The sequence below is a fragment of the Amblyomma mixtum genome, chromosome 5 (genome assembly GCF_055824585.1).
Source record: "Amblyomma mixtum isolate Tamu chromosome 5, ASM5582458v1, whole genome shotgun sequence".
NCBI lineage: Eukaryota > Metazoa > Arthropoda > Arachnida > Ixodida > Ixodidae > Amblyomma > Amblyomma mixtum.
The window spans coordinates 188670571-188686798 of record NC_143016.1 but is presented as its reverse complement, the minus strand read 5'-3'; the positions used below and the strand labels follow the sequence as shown (position 1 = coordinate 188686798).

At 46.2% G+C, this 16228-nt stretch overlaps 1 protein-coding gene across 1 annotated transcript in view; it reads right to left on the bottom strand.

The window, feature by feature from the left end:
• The window catches only part of LOC149345177 (uncharacterized), a 138484-nt gene that overhangs the window by 17852 nt on the left and 104404 nt on the right, over nucleotides 1–16228 (bottom strand). Inside the window, exon 13 of the mRNA XM_089546486.1 lies at nucleotides 7779–8025. Within this exon, the coding sequence (XP_089402612.1) occupies nucleotides 7779–8025 (247 nt within the window). The remainder of the gene's footprint in view (nucleotides 1–7778; nucleotides 8026–16228) is intronic.

The window sequence follows — 16228 nt, the reverse complement described above, 5'->3', positions numbered from 1 at the left end:
ACACAACAGCGCTGACTGTCAACTAAGTCTTATTCGAGACCAGTCGCGTTTTTATACCACCCGGCGATCAAAACAGGAAAAAAAAAACATACAAGAATAGCTGTAGGCATGCGCAAGGGTACAAGAACGGCGGTTATCCGGCACGTGTCAGATTTCACATTCTAGATATTTCATCTCCTTCTGGAACAATGCCACTGATGGTGCGCTTATGCACTCGTCCTGCAGTCTTATAATCATAGCAGCTTCTATTATTTCTTGTCAGCTGTGAATAAGCACATCGAAGAACATGGTGTTATAGCCTTCCAAAACGAGTGCGGAATTTCCGCCGATGCCTTCCTAGAATTGTCATCGTTTTATCTTAGTTCTACTTTTGTAGAATGGAATGGGGATATGTACATTCAGAAAGACAGGATATGTATTGGTTCGTGCCTAGCCCCGGTTCTTAACAATATGTTTTTTGCCTTGCGTGACAAAAAACTGCAAGATCGTTTGGAGGGTTCAGTGTGTGCCGCATTTTTAGATTTGTTGACGATTACTTTGTGTTAGTACAGAATGACAACCTCAGTTTTGAGCAGCAGTTCTTAAAGATTCATTCAGTATTCACAGAGTGTCTTATACCACTGGTTTTAACACATGAAACCCCACTTAATGATTCTATCAGGTTCTTAGATCTCGCCCTCCATTTCACTCCGTCCCATGTGTGTTGGTCGTACGAGCCTCGAGCAAAAAAACCCATCCTGCCATATGCATCAGCTCATTCAAAACTTGTAAAAAGGGCCACTATTCATTCTGTTTTTAATAATGTTTTAAAGAAGTGTTGCCAGCATAGTATGGAACTAAGCTTTGCGAAACAAGTTGATCGCCTTACGATGGCTGGTTATCCGTCCGATGTACTAGTGTCAGTGGCAGAAAAGCAGCTAAAAAACCTGAGACCTCGACACACTAGCGAACCGATTAGGCAAAGGGAAAGAAGAAAGGTTGTTGTTTTGCCTTATCTCCATCAGGTGTCGCACAACCTCCGGAAAATTGGAAGTAGGGCAGGCGTTGACGTAGTATTTTCAGCGCCGGAAAAGCTTTCCAGGTTGTGCAAAAAAGGTAACTGCACGAATAACGAAACGCGCAGGTGTAAAGTAAAACACGAGGATCATTTTGTCCCTTGTAAAGAAGGTGTGGTGTAATCACTGCCCATGTCCTGTGGGAAAAAATATATCGGGCAGACTGCCCGCTGTCTCAACAAAAGGCTAAAAGAGCATCATGACAATGTCGCACGTGTGGCTACCTCAGGCCACGTAGCCAAACATTGCAGGGACTGCAGCGCAGAAGATGACAGCGAGGATAAATGTGAGCCGATGTGCAGGCAATGCAGTGTCATAGGGAAACATCGAGACACATTAACAAGAGAAATAATAGAAGCTGCTATGATTATAAGACTGCAGGATGAGTGCATAAGCGCACCATCAGTGGCATTGTCCCAGAAAGAGATGAAATATCTAGAATGTGAAATCTGACACGTGCCGGATAACCGCCGTTCTTGTACCCTTTCGCATGCCTACAGCTATTCTTGTATGTAATTTTTTTCTTGTTTTGATCGCCGGGTGGTATAAAAACCCTACTGGTCTCGAATAAACCTTAGTTGACAGTCAGCGCTGTTGTGTCCCCTTCTTGTTCTGTGCCGTCTTTGCGCTGTAATAATGAATGTAGGTAACCAACTCGCCCAAAATGTTGTATTATGGAACTTTATTTCTAGTACAAAGGGCTCTTTTACATGTGTTCCGGATCTCTTTCAAGTGGTACCAGTAGTCGCCGCGGCGGCTTGCCGAGCACGCTCACTCGGGTTTTGCGTTCGCAAGAGAATCCTGCCACCTGATGTATCAGCCTTATTTGGCGGCGTACAACCTTCAGCTAGCCATGGGAGAAGACTCTGCAAGATTCTCAGGTCTGAATGGCTTCAGCAAGTGCGAGCGCACAAGGAGCGCTTGAAGGTTTTGGTACAGTTCCATGCTGGGCCAGAACATTCGAATGCACAGTGGCACCATTTATCACGGTCCATTGACCGCACCACCGAGTTCCTTTGTCAAGAGACCCTCCCAGCGTTTCGTGCACTTCTTCCTAAGAAGACTCCAGTTACCGGACAACATATCCACGTCATGGAGGGCATCTCCCTTCCCGACAACATCAGTCAAGCCCTTGGCCGCGGGCCCAAGCTTGCGGTCGAGCCAAAAGCATCGAGACCGGAGCTCTTGGCTATGGTGAAACAAGTTTCCCGACGCGCGGAAAAGACCGAAGCCGACCGTTGCATCTCTGAAGGTGTCGACGTTTTAGCAAAGTACAGACAGGCAGGCAGGAAGCTCCCCTTGTTCGAAACAGTTAATTGGTTGAAAGATAACTCGCTGTCTCTTCTTCCTGCAGACAAGGATGGAGGTTTTGTTGTTTTAAACAGAGATGTGTACATGTCAAAAGCAATAGACAGCGTCCTTGCTGCGTTTGACAAGCGCGATGATATAAAGATGTCGAAAATTAAGAGTCAAGCAAAAAAGCTAACCGACAAGTTGAATTTAAACAAGTTGTCGAGTATGATTGAGAACTGCCACAAGAGCAACCTTGAGATTTTTTTTTCTTCGAAGACCCATAACCCCAACTGGCCGTTTCGTGCAATAGTTTCAGAAGCAGGGACATGGCAGAAGCATGTCGCAAGACACTTGCAACAGAAACTCAACGTTTTAACGGTCGATGACCCTTTTAGAACAAGAAATTGTTACGAAGTAATCACCTTCCTAAAAGGAAGGGATCACGATAAAAAGCTGCAGGGATTTTCAGTCGACGTAAAAGACTTATATTACACAATTCCCCAGGCGGAAGTCTTGTCAGCTGTGAATAAGCACATCGAAAAGCATGGTGTTATAGCCTTCAAAAACGATTGCGGAATTTCCGCCGATGCCTTCCTAGAATTGTTATCGTTTTATCTTAGTTCCTCTTTTGTAGAATGGAATGGGGATATGTACATTCAGAAAGACGGGATATGTTTTGGTTCGTGCCTAGCCCCGGTTCTTAGCGATATGTTTTTGGCCTTGCGTGACAAAAAACTGCAAGATCGTTTGGAAGGGTTCGGTGTGTGCCGCATTTTTAGATTTGTTAACGATTACTTTGTGTTAGTACAGAATGACAACCTCAGTTTTGAGCAGCAGTTCTTAAAGATTCATTCAGTATTCACAGAGTGTCTTCAACCACTGGTTTTAACGCATGAAACCCCATTTAATGATTCTATCAGGTTCTTAGATCTCGCCCTTCATTTCACTCCGTCCCATGTGTGTTGGTCGTACGAGCCTCGAGCAAAAAAACCCATCCTGCCATATGCATCAGCTCATTCAAAACTTGTAAAAAGGGCCATTATTCATTCTGTTTGTAATAATGTTTTAAAGAAGTGTTGCCAACATAGTATGGAACTAAGATTTGCGAAACAAGTTGATCGCCTTACGATGGCTGGTTATCCGTCCGATGTACTAGTGTCAGTGGCAGAAAAGCAGCTAAAAAACTTGTGACCTCGCCACACTAGCGAGCCGGTTAGGCAAAGGGAAAGAAGAAAGGTTGTTGTTTTGCCTTATCTCCATCAGGTGTCGCACAACCTCCGGAAAATTGGAAGTAGGGCAGGCGTTGACGTAGTATTTTCAGCGCCGGAAAAGCTTTCCAGGTTGTGCAAAAAAGGTAACTGCACGACTAACGAAACGCGCAGGTGTAAAGTAAAACACGGGGATCATTTTGTCCCTTGTAAAGAAGGTGTGGTGTAATCACTGCCCATGTCCTGTGGGAAAAAATATATCGGGCAGACTGCCCGCTGTCTCAACAAAAGGCTAAAAGAGCATCATGACAATGTCGCACGTGTGGCTACCTCAGGCCACGTAGCCAAACATTGCAGGGACTGCAGCGCAGAAGATGACAGCGAGGATAAATGTGAACCGATGTACAGGCAATGCAGTTTCATAGGGAAACACCGAGACACATTAACAAGAGAAATAATAGAAGCTGCTATGATTATAAGACTGCAGGACGAGTGCATAAGCGCACCATCAGTGGCATTGTCCCAGAAAGAGATGAAATATCTAGAATGTGAAATCTGACTCGTGCCGGATAACCGCCGTTCTTGTAGCTTTGCGCATGCCTACAGCTATTCTTGTATGTTTTTTTTTCCTGTTTTGATCGCCGGGTGGTATAAAAACCCTACTGGTCTCGAATAAAACATAGTTGACAGTCAGCGCTGTTGTGCTTCTTCTTGTTCTGTGCCGTCTTTGCGCTGTAATAATGAATGAACGGAAAGTTTCGACCTTACGTTAATGGCCGTCCTTCCGACATCGTCACCGACCATCATTCCCTGTGTTGGCTGGCATCCTTGAAATACCCTACAGGCCGCTTGGCTCGCTGGGCCTTACGCCTACAAAAATACGATATTTCTGTCATCTATTGCTCCGAACGAAAACATACCGACGCCGACGCTTTGCCCCGCTTTGCACTGCCGCCTGACGTTGTCTTACTCTCTCAAGTCAGTTGCACTTCGCTGTCGTTTCTAACAGATGCCATGGGCAGCGAGCAACAAAAGGACCCCTGGATATCTTCTCTTGTACGTTTTCTCTCCAATTCCATGGCAGCACCCATGCCTCGTGCCCTACGCAGACAGGCAGTTCAGTTCGCCATTGGCGATAGCCTCCTGTACCCCATCAACTACATCTCTAATGGCCGGAAGTGGCTGCTTGTCGTCTCTGATCCTTTACAGTCGACATTCAGCGCCCTATTTCACCTTTACCCGCAGTCTGCTCATGCCGGTGCCTTTAAAACGTACACAAAACTCCATCTCCACTACTATTGGCGCTGTATGTTCACCTACATCCGCAAAGTCGTCCGCTCGTGCCCTGACTGTCAACGTCGCAAGCCCGCTCGTCACCACTCCGTCTACCTGACGCAGCCTCTCCTTTGCCCTTCCCGTCCTTTTGACCGCTTTGGGATTGACCTCTATGGCCCCCTTCCTTACACTGCTGCAGGCAACCGCTAAGTATTTGTACTCGTCGACCATCTCACGCGTTACGCCGAAACCGCGGCTCTTCCTGCTGCTACGGCACCACATTTTGCCTCTTCCATCTTGTATCACTTCATTCTTCGCCATGGAGCGCCCCGGGAACTGCTGAGCGACCGTGGGCGCGTCTTTCTGTCCGAGGTCATGCAAATCCCTTCTCAGACAATGTAAGATCACAAAGCATACCACCACGGTCTACTATTGGTTTTTCGGAACGGTTTAACCTCTCCTTGGGCGGTGTGCTGTCGATGCGCGTGTCTTCCGCCCAGTCCGACTGGGATAAGACCCTGCCCTTCATCACCTACGCTCACAACACCGCCACGCAGACTACCACTGGCTTCTTTCCGTTTTTTTCTTCTCTACAGGCGAGAACCTTTCTCACCGCTCGACACTGTACTTTCTTACCGGCCTGAGAAGTCTGGGTGCACCACCGTTTCAGAGGCTTCCAAGCATGCCGAGGAGTGCTGTCAGCTCGCTCGGTCGTTAACTTCCGACGGGCAGGGGCGTCAAAAATTCCGCTTCGACCCCGCCCACACTGCTTGCAGTTTTCTACCCGGATTTCTCGTGTGGTTTCGCGTGCCATCTACCACACCCAGCCTTTCCTCTAAATTCTCCCCAAGTAACACGGACCTTACCGCATCCTAGATCGCATTTACCCGGTCAACTATATTGTCGACCCCGTGACACCCGCGACAGATCAACGCCGACGTAACCGCAAGACTGTTCACGTGTCACGCCTGAAGCCAAACTATGAAACGTGTGTATTGTTGTCTCCCTGACGCCAGGATGGCTTCGCCTTCAGCCGCGGTGATTGTAAAGAGAAGATGGGCAGCGGCGGCAGTCGCACCGCCAGCGCACGGCGCGAGATCGTTGCGTTGATGACCGCAACTCGGACCGCCATTTTGGCTGGCTGTTCTTAGGCTGTTTCCCTGGAAATGATGTTAAATTTATCTTTATTAATCGCGAGCCCGGCGGCATAAAAGACAAGAGGGGTGAACGAAATCGACGGCGATGTTCAGAATTTGTCGGCGTCGACGTTGGCAGCAATGAAGCCTGAGAAGTGCTGTCAGTCATTTCCAATTCAAGGAATAAATAAATTAATACAGTGGCTGCATCGGCAGTGCGGGATTCTTACCTTGAAGTTGTAACTAAGTTGTGAAGATTTATAAGATGGAGGTGTGTATAACGAACCTTTGAGAAAAAATTAAGGTTTTTCATCCTGTTGAAAAGGCATCAGCAAAAATATTGGCGGCGCTGAGAAAGAACCAGAAAACCAAGGGTTGACCTTATTGCAAATACGTTTGATGTTCGAGAGCAATTTGAAGCAATGTAAGAGACGGCGCGGGCTCAAGTGTATAGTTAACTTATTAAGGTCCTAAATATAGCTTACATATTATAAGTCTTACCAGCCTCCCACACAAATGAAGCTTCATGGAGCTGTTTGCAGCTATAAAGCGGCGGAGTAACAAACTGGTGTGCGGCTAGCCTGGTTAAATGCGTAGTGATGGCAGGCGCGAGGAAAGCAGCGACGAAGTGTGTGGCTTGCAGTCTCGATGTCAACTAAGTTTATGTGTTCGCCGGCCCATTGTGTGGTGATCAACTGACTACAGTAGACTCCTGTCGACTATGTTGACTCTCTTGCAGCGCCACGGCTCAGCAGCGGCGCATTTCGAGCTCTTCACAACACTCCCCTCCCCAATGAGAGCATGAACAAAATAAAACACTAGAGTGACTCGAGTACGCTAGAGGACGAGGCTTATTCATACGCCTGCCACTGCACGTGTGATAACTGCTGCCACAAGAGTGAGTGCCGTACTCTGTCGTGCAGGAATGTCCTTTTCTATGATCTTTTACTCCGTGTCCTTCGATTCTCATAGGAGTGCCACCCCAGCCGAAAGAAAGATTTAATCTGTAAATTGCAAATCTGTATGAAAACGTTCCAGTGTACATCACTCGCTGTACAGAAATCTATAATGTTCCTCTTTCTCGAACTAACTATGGACATCACATGCTGTGTAATACACTTCCCCTTCGATTCTCATAGGAGTGCCACCCAAGCCGAAAGAAAGATTTAATCTGTAAATTGCAAATCTGTATGAAAACGTTCCAGTGTACATCACTCGCTGTACAGAAATCTATAATGTTCCTCTTTCTCGAACTAACTATGGACATCACATGCTGTGTAATACACTTCTGAGGTTACTGAATTCATATCTCGTACAAGGCATAAACATCTGTAATCTCTCACTAGCCGACTTCTTGCGCTCAACATACACAATTTCATTGAATTATTTTTTTTTCACTCTTGAGAAATTTCTGCAAAAGGTTTCTGTATGTATGCGTTGTTTGTTATACATGTTTGTGGCACACCCACAAAATCATATTTTCCATTGTGTGTGCGATGAATTGTTTAAATTTATTAAGTCATTGTTAAATTTATCAGGTTATTAAACTTATTAAGCTGACTCGTTTTATCTGTTAACAGCGTTATAAGAAACTGTGCATGTGTTTCCCCTGCTGCTGCCATTGTACTGGAACTGAAGGCCTTTCAGCTGCTGCTTTATGCAGCTTTTGCCTCAGTTTTCACCATTTTTTTAAATGGAAAATGAATCAAATCAAATCAAATCAGTCAATCAAATCAAGAGCAACGATCGAAGTAATGAAAGACCACATGTAAGCCCCATCACACACAGCGCCTGAACGACGAGTCACGCACCCGTTCCTTCGCCGGGGGCAAGCAGCCGCGCTGCGGAGAAGTCGACGAGCGATAGCTGGACGCCGACCGTGTCCACGAAGAGCGCGCGGCCGTCCAGCCAGAAGGGCGCCACCTGCTCGTGCGCTTCCTTGACGAGCACGTGCGCCGGGGTCAGTGCGCGGTGCTCGAACTCCAGCGCCGCCTCGCCCACCGCCAGCGTGAGCGCCACCTGCTGCACCGCGGAGCGCAGCTGGAGGGCGCTCGCAAACTGCGATTCGCCACCATGCGAAGAAGGCACGCTTTGAGCGACCACTAAGGCTACTCTTTTTTCAGTAAAAAGGAAAACTTGCCTTGTGAAGTTAGTTTATTCACGCTCTATCCTTGGATACGGCATGTAGTACAAGCCTATTGAGTCATACCCGTGGTCTGAAGTGCGTGCAGAAGAAAATGTTGGTTTGGCAGTTACTAAGCTCACGTCATGTGTCTGCCAGGTTATTACTAATCTTGCGACTAAGAGCTCGCAAGATGTCAGAAGTTTGCTGGGTGATTTTCTTCAGAACTGAAGGCAGTTTTGTACATGAGAAAGAGATACCATGGGCTTTACAAGAAAGCCGGAAGAGAACCCAGGTAGAAAAAATGGCTGCGGCATAGCTCAACTAACCATGGTTATGCAATCACAAAATGAACAAGCGAGGGGAAAACGTCACGTTGCTTGAGCCAACGTTTCGACAAGAGGACTTGTCTTCGTCTGGGCCCAGACGAAGACAAGTCCTCTTGTCGAAACGTTGGCTGAGGCAACCTGAGGTTTTCCCCTCCCTTGTTCATTTTGTGATCGCCAATGACCATCTACCACACTCTCTCTGTACCATGGTTATGCAAGCGAAAGACACGCTTGCATAATCAGCGTTAAGTCATGCTGCGGACTATTGCTGCAGTTCCACGTGTATGCCACAACGTTGTCAGCGCTAACGCGTGCAGCCTACCTCTCTCTCTCTTACCACCTCTACGTACCTCAAAGCGCGATTGACGCGTTCACAAACCCAGGTCACCTTAACAACTTCGAACGCCGAAGCACGTAGTAAACAAATGTACAGTCTTTGTCAAAAGTAACCAGGCTGCATGGTTTTCTTCTCATTCGTATAGTAGACCCCTCACATTTTCCATAAAGATCAAAAACTTCTTTGAATGTGAGGACAGGGGTTCTCCTTACCACACAGAGATTTAGAGCTCGAGGGCTGGCATAATAGCTTTACTATACGACTGAGAAGTAAACCATGCAGCCTGGTTACTTTTGAAAGAGACTGTACCTCTTACTTGAGCTCTTCCTGCTTCTATGCTGGCCATATAGGGCAAGACCATCCTACGAGGCAGCTTAGTAATACTGCCTCTGGATAAATTCAGCGTCTATGTCCATGAAGTTGTCTTCGTCATAGGCAAACTAAAGCCTAAAACATCACCTGGATTGATGAGATACCTTAACGTATTACAAAAGGTTGCTGTGAACTGCTTGCTGCTGCTTGGCGCACATTTATAAGTTTTGAATACTGATGTTTTCCCGACCCAATGGAAGAAAGACATTATTCTACCCTTATTAAAAACTGCCGATGCATGCACCTATTGTGTCCAACTACTATCCAGTGTCTGCATGTTTTGAGTTTTTAAAATTTTTTGAATTGAGAGTGCACGAAGCGTTGTTCTGAACAATGCGAAACATGTTACGCCTGAGCAGCGTTGGTGGACAAACCTAGAGTTGTGGTTGATGTAGCAAGAGTTCTCTCGCTTTAACGCGCCTGATTTTCTGCGAACCAACAAACTCTACATTTTCATGGAGGCCGACATGACAGTGCTCACATCGTACTGAAATTGTCCCATAACAGGTAGGTTAAAAAGTGAGAACTGTTGCTACATCAACCACAAACCTAGGTAAGTACAAGGCAGAACGCCGATAATTTACAAAATAACTTACAAAATCCTCCTGTCTTGTAAAAAATGCTAGATCGGGCCGGTTGGCATGCTGTTTGAACACAGGAGTTCTGTAATCCCGACAGCACTAAAATTTGCCCAAACATTGCACGAAGTGTAAATACCACCTCCTTTTCGATAAAACTGCTGTTCTTGACAAAGCATGTAATCAGCGGACAAGAGACATTGTCCAAGCTTATTATATCGTGAAAGGTGGGGACAACTGTGTAAGTGACGCGTATATTACCTTAACAAAAATGAGATTGCTTTCCTTGAACCAGTTGTCAAGAAGTAATGCTTCCATACACGTGTTTTATCATGTTTCAAACTTGCTTTTTCCCGCAGCTCATCGTCGCTTCAATTTTTTTTTTTATATTTCGTCTTCCTTTTGGTTTTTTTGTACATACATATAGCCTTCCCAATAAAACTTAGGTGCGAAATAGAGCTCATGTGTATCCCTTTTCTTTCGTCGTCGTCAATGTTTTCCGCTATTTTCCGACTTGTGACAACTCTCCCAGTCTTGCATCCTTGTGCATGTCCACAGTTGAGGAGCATTCTGTATCCCACAGTTACTATTTCTCCGTTCTGGACACCAGTGTGGAACAAGGTTTTTGTTAAGCACAAGACATGTGGCTTGAGAGCGAGCAAGGTACTTCCTTCTTTTGCTAGCAACCCTCCGCGGACCGCAGTGGTGGCAAAGTGGTTGAGCGTCCGCCTCGCATGCGGGAAGAGCGGGGTTCGATCGCCAGTGCTGCCGGGTACCCACCGGTAATACAACGGGTACAAACTTCCCCTGGCCTGGTGCTCGTCTGAATCAGGGTGAAATGCTTGGAAAATGTCTTTGCCCCACCTTGAGCAAACGAAAATAGCTTGTGCCATGGCGCTGTTTGGGCGCAGATGCCCCTGCGGCATAAAAATTATTTATCATCATCATAATTTCTCCGCACATTTAACTGAACACATACAAACGACTTGTTCTCGGGAGGTGCGGTTCACCGACTATTTTTATTCCGCCGATCAGCTGTGGTCTGGACACTTCGTTCCTCATCCCTTTGGAGCATATCATTGCCCATCTGAAGCTTAATATATGTGATCTTGACGTTTTGGCTGGTTCTTTTGGTAGCCGCGGTATGTGCAAGAACCCAACGCACTCGCAGTCCGACCATCTTGAGTGGGGCGCACTGCCTCCATCAGTGACTCATTACCATCGTCCAGCCCTTCGCCAGATGGGATCACTCGGTGCCTACCATTATATAACCAGCTCGCTCGTCTTGCATGTCTCTACCTTGACTAGCGTTTAGTATCCCTTCGTACCAAGTGTGAGAGAAAGCTACACGCAAGAGGATTTGCGAAAGACCAACCCTCTTGTCGGAACGTACGCTGGCGGACGGGGGCTCTTCCTCAACCTTTGTATCATTTGTTTAGAGCCCAGAAAAATAGAAGTCTTCGCATCACCACACGAAACAAAATGAAGAAAAGGCGAGGGGGATTCATCCGTTAGCTAGCGTATCGATAACAGAAGTTGTCTTCGTCTGAGCCCGGAAGAAGCGAAGTCTTTTTGTCGAAGCGTTCGCTGTTAGACTAAGGCTCCCCGCCTACCTTAGTTCACTCAGTTTTGTGCCAGCTCATTGTGGTTGCGGAAATGTGCGCCTACAATATGGCTTACAAAGCTAGTAGCACTCCGTTCATTTGTTATGTTTTCGGCCACAATTATTAAGCGCAAGCGTAGTAGTCTTTGCAGTCAACATCAAGCGTCCGCACATAAGCCAGAACGCCAGCAGGAGGAAGCTAGAGGAGGCGGTACGAGGAGAGACACAGGGCGGCTTAGGGTTTGGTTTAGGAGGTTTAGCGTCCCAAAGCGACTCAGGCTACGAGGGACGCCGTAGTGGAAGGCTCCGGAGTACTCTTCCACCTGGGGTTCTTTCGCGTGCACTGACATCGCACACCACACGGGCATCAAACATTTCGCCTTCATCGAGATACGACGGCTGCGGCCGGGATCGAACCTTCGCTCATCGGGTCAACAGCCGAACACATAACCACCGAGGCACCGCGATGGCTTAAGGCGCATCTCCATGGGCCCATCCGAGGCGCCCTAGTGCAGCACCTACGCGTACCAGCGTACGCCAGAGCCGGTCTGCACATGCGCGAGGCGCAGACGCAAGCTGGCGCTGGCGCTTGGCAAATATCTGTCCATGTCAGAGATTTGCGCCTCGCTCGCGCCTGCGCCAGAAGTGGCTCATGGTTTGCGGTCGGTGTGATCAATCAGTGAACGAAGTTCTCTCACACATCCGGTACGGCCTTTCCCGCCGTTTCCTCTGCGGCGCTGAGCTGCCGTACCAGCGACAGGAGGCGACCGGCCATCGAGTTGCGTATGTGTTTCGACGCTTTTCGCGGCGCAGCGCTGGGCGTGCAGGCGCTGCGCTCGTGCGTCTCGAATGGTTCCATGGAGATGAGCGTTTATGCAGATAGGATTCACCGGCATGCGCAGAGGAAGAGCCCACGGCTGGCCGAAAGGCGGCCACTACAGCGAACGCTCTGTTAGAGTCGCTCTAGCGTTCCGCTGCGTAGAGAGCGGCTGGCGAATACCGGTTATTTCTGTAGTTTGCATGCGCGGATGAACCTTCAGTCAGTCGCACAGGGAAACAAACGTCGTGCGGAAGCCCGGCTAAAGACGCGGCGCGTAAACGAGCGGCCAAGGCGCGCAAGCTGCACGAGGCGCAAAGAGAAGTTTCCTTGCATTCACGTAATCACTCTCGGCAGAAAAAAAATGAACCGAGGCTAGAAGTGAGGCGCGTGCGCTCCAACTCTAAGCCGCTTGTGGAAGAACCCAGAGTTGTCAAGTTCTGACTTGCATGATTCCACCCGTAAAAGACGAATAAATCATATTTGCGATTCATGATATATAGCAAAATCATTAATCCTGAAAAGAGAAGAGAAAAGAAGCGAGGGCTTAACACGTGCATTACTTAGGTTGTGCATTCGGAATACAATTTCTGAGGAGCTTCTCGTGGAAAGGTTGTCCTAAAAACACTCAAGACTCTACTTTTCTTGGTAAGTTCTCTCTTTTTGGTCCACGTGAATCATGGCTTGAAGGCTGACACTACGGCGTTAATTCTTAGCACTTTACGCCCCTTCATGCAGTGCGAGCCATTTTTCTGTTTCCTAACTGCAAAGGAAGAATTGGTTTGTATGCAAATTTCGAAGAGTCTTTTACTCTTTACTGAAATTATCAACCATCCGCCAGAAGAAATCTCGTTAACCTTACCTCTATGGCTTGGACTGGTTACGATTTCACCGTATATTTCCCAATCGAAAGCTGAGACCTCTCCCCGCAGGTATACATCGAATCATAACGAGCAGCCTCAAGCTCCATGTTTCGCACTCAGGTTGATCGAAACCGGCCAACCCTTTCATTACGCGGGCCTTGCATCTTTTTAGGATTTCAGACGCTTTAATCTTGACAGTGGGCCTAAAATCCTGGTACCTCAAGCATTACTATCTCAACAGTGAACGCATGTAGAAATCTACACACTCCGTTTTCTGCGTTAATTTCGAATACGACATTCATGTAAAAGCTTGCACTCAAATCAGTTTGTTGAACGCAGAGTGTATCGCATAACTGAACATTGTCTGTGGTCATCCCCATGGAATGATGTTTCCGAAAAATGAATGAAGCATCTAGGGTATAAAAATTATGTAATGCTATTTTAAGAACCTCCAGGCTGGAGGTAAGTTTCTTGGTAAGTCCTGCGTTCTCATCGCTTCACGTTCTCAACTCTGAAACAACGCGTATTGATGGTGACCATGGAGGATGTATCTATAGTGAATATTTACCGTCTTCCTGCAATGAGAAGTGTGGCAGTTGTTTGTTTTAAAGCGACCGTTGACAAGCGTTGTAGCCTAAGATTTGTCGGAAATGGCCTCACGGGCCGGGGACGCAAAGTCAGACATTTAAGGCAGAAAGATGGGCTACTTGGTGTTTAGATTTGGAAGACATAGTAGTAGCGCTAAATAACAGGGACGGAAGGAGAGAAGACAGTACAAGCGCTAGACATCAACTGACTTTGTTTTCAGAAATACCATGCATTCATAGACAACGATTTGGTGCCATAAATTGTCAACAAATGAACCACATGCGCGACGGCACCTCCCTATACAAGAGCTTCAGTTGCCTGGCAAAAATATGAAATTTGGTTTTCGCACGCACGATTGCGTTTCCACGTATGTAAGAAAAGCTTCTAGAGTCTCTCGCTGCTTCTGGTCCACATTTACAGGTATTAAGCGTGTGTGCTATATTAGACATTACAGAACCAGATAATAATAATAATAATAATAATAATAATAATAATAAATGTTTTATTGCACATAATGATACATAGATCAAGGAGCGGGCCTGTCAAAGCCAGCAGTGGCTTGAGGGACTAGGCCCGGCTAAGTCAGCGGACGAGGGTGCAATAATTCAAATCAGCATACAAAAAAAAGTGTTGAGTGATGGTTAACAGTTGGGACGATTAATGTCAACATGTGGTGAACCGCACACACATATACAAAAAAAAGAAAACAACAACATCAAAACAGACAACGCGTACAGATTACAGAAATGAGAACATACACTTTACAAAGAACCAAGCATGCTTTTTAATGCATTTTTTGATGATACCGAAAATACATCATCTGGCAAATCATTCAAAATTTTCGGCACATAAGCACAACGCCTAGCTTCGCCGAATCTTGTTGAAGATCGCGGAACAACAAAGCGAACACTGTTACGAAGGCTTCGGGGGGCAGTGTAACTTATTTTAAATTCACTAAACCAGATATGCCGTAAAACCACAGTTTGGACGAACAGATTCCAGAAGCATGGAAGACGAAGTGCAGAAAAGATGTTAGGATTAGCGATTGCTGGAGTATTGTAGGCTATATTTCTTAATATGGCCTTTAACAAAGAATCAACACGGTTTTTCCATCGAGTGGAGCAAAAAGCAAAAACAGTGATCCCATATCTGAGAGTGCTGTAGACTAGAGCATGCGCAATAGTTTTTTTTATTTGAAACGGAACGATAGATTTAATGTGGAAAAATAACCAAGCAGCGCTCCTAAGCTTATTGCAGATATGCGATAGGTGATTGTGCCATGACATATCACTATCGAATAATACTCCCAGGTATTTCACCGAGTTCGTGTAGGCGACCGGCGTGCATCGACAGGGATGACAGTTGTGGCTATGTAGAAAAACTGGTGCGTTTATTACTGTTAATTTTAGAGGGGATCTGAAGCAAACAAGTTGGGTTTTTGAGGCGTTAACCTTTAAACAGTTATCACTGAACCAGGTCATGGCTTTGTGGACACTATTCTGCAGATTAAGGATGGCCATGTCGTAGGAAAAATGTTTTGAGAGCAAAACAGTGTCATCGGCGTACTGAAATACTAGACATTTTGAGATAACGTGCGTAAAATCATTAATAAATATGTTGAAGAGTAAAGGTGATAGTATAGAGCCCTGAGGTACACCAGCCTTCACAGGAAGTTTACCACTTGCGTTTTTAATCTCGTCTAAAACAACCATTTGCGATCGCTCGGTGAGATAGTTCTTAAGGACATCGTAAAATGGACCCCTGAAACCACTAGAATAGAGTTTCTGTAGAAGAATTCCGTGATGAACTGTATCGAAGGCCTTAGATATGTCTAGAAACAAAGCAACGGAAAACAAATTTTGATCAAAAGCCGAATACAGTTCATCCGAGAATTCCTCCAGAAGGGCTACCGTACCACGACCAGTAACGAAACCGAACTGTCGAGTCGACAGAATCGAAAATTTTTCAACAAATGATGACATGGTTTTCAAAAGAAATTTTTCGATAACATGGGAAAGTATGGGCAACATCGAAATGGGTCGATAGTTCTTCACGTCATCTTTTTGTCCCCCTTTGAAAAGCGGCCTAACTATCGCAGTTTTAAGCTCTTTCGGGATGCACGCGGTATCAAGAAAGCCGTTTAACATGAAGAGCAAAATATTGGATGTCGCTGCAAAGTTCCTCTGTAGTAGACTAGCTGATAAACCGTCAATACCAGGAGGCTTATTGCGCTTAAAGCTGAAAATTATTTCATAAAGTTCATTTTCTGAAATTCTAGGAAGAAAAGCGGTTGCTGGGAGTGAATTTTCAAGCGTGGAATGGACGGCCTGGCACGAGGATGCGTTTTCGCAAGGAAGTGCAAACAAATGGTTGAATCTATTTGCGACCTCGACCGAATCGCCTGGAAAAAAGGAAACCGGGGAAAGGTTTGCAGCGTTTTTACCACGAAGGTGGTTTATTAGGGACCATGTTTTTGCGGCATTCCTCGACGACTGGCGAAACTTTTGAAAAGAGAATTGGCGCTTCTTGGACCTTATTAAGGCTACTACCCTATTTCTTGCAGCATTGTACTCTAGACGTAGGGTTTTATTTTTTGGGACATGTTTACATCGTTTCCAAAGCATGTCTCGGTATGAAATGGCATGCATTATG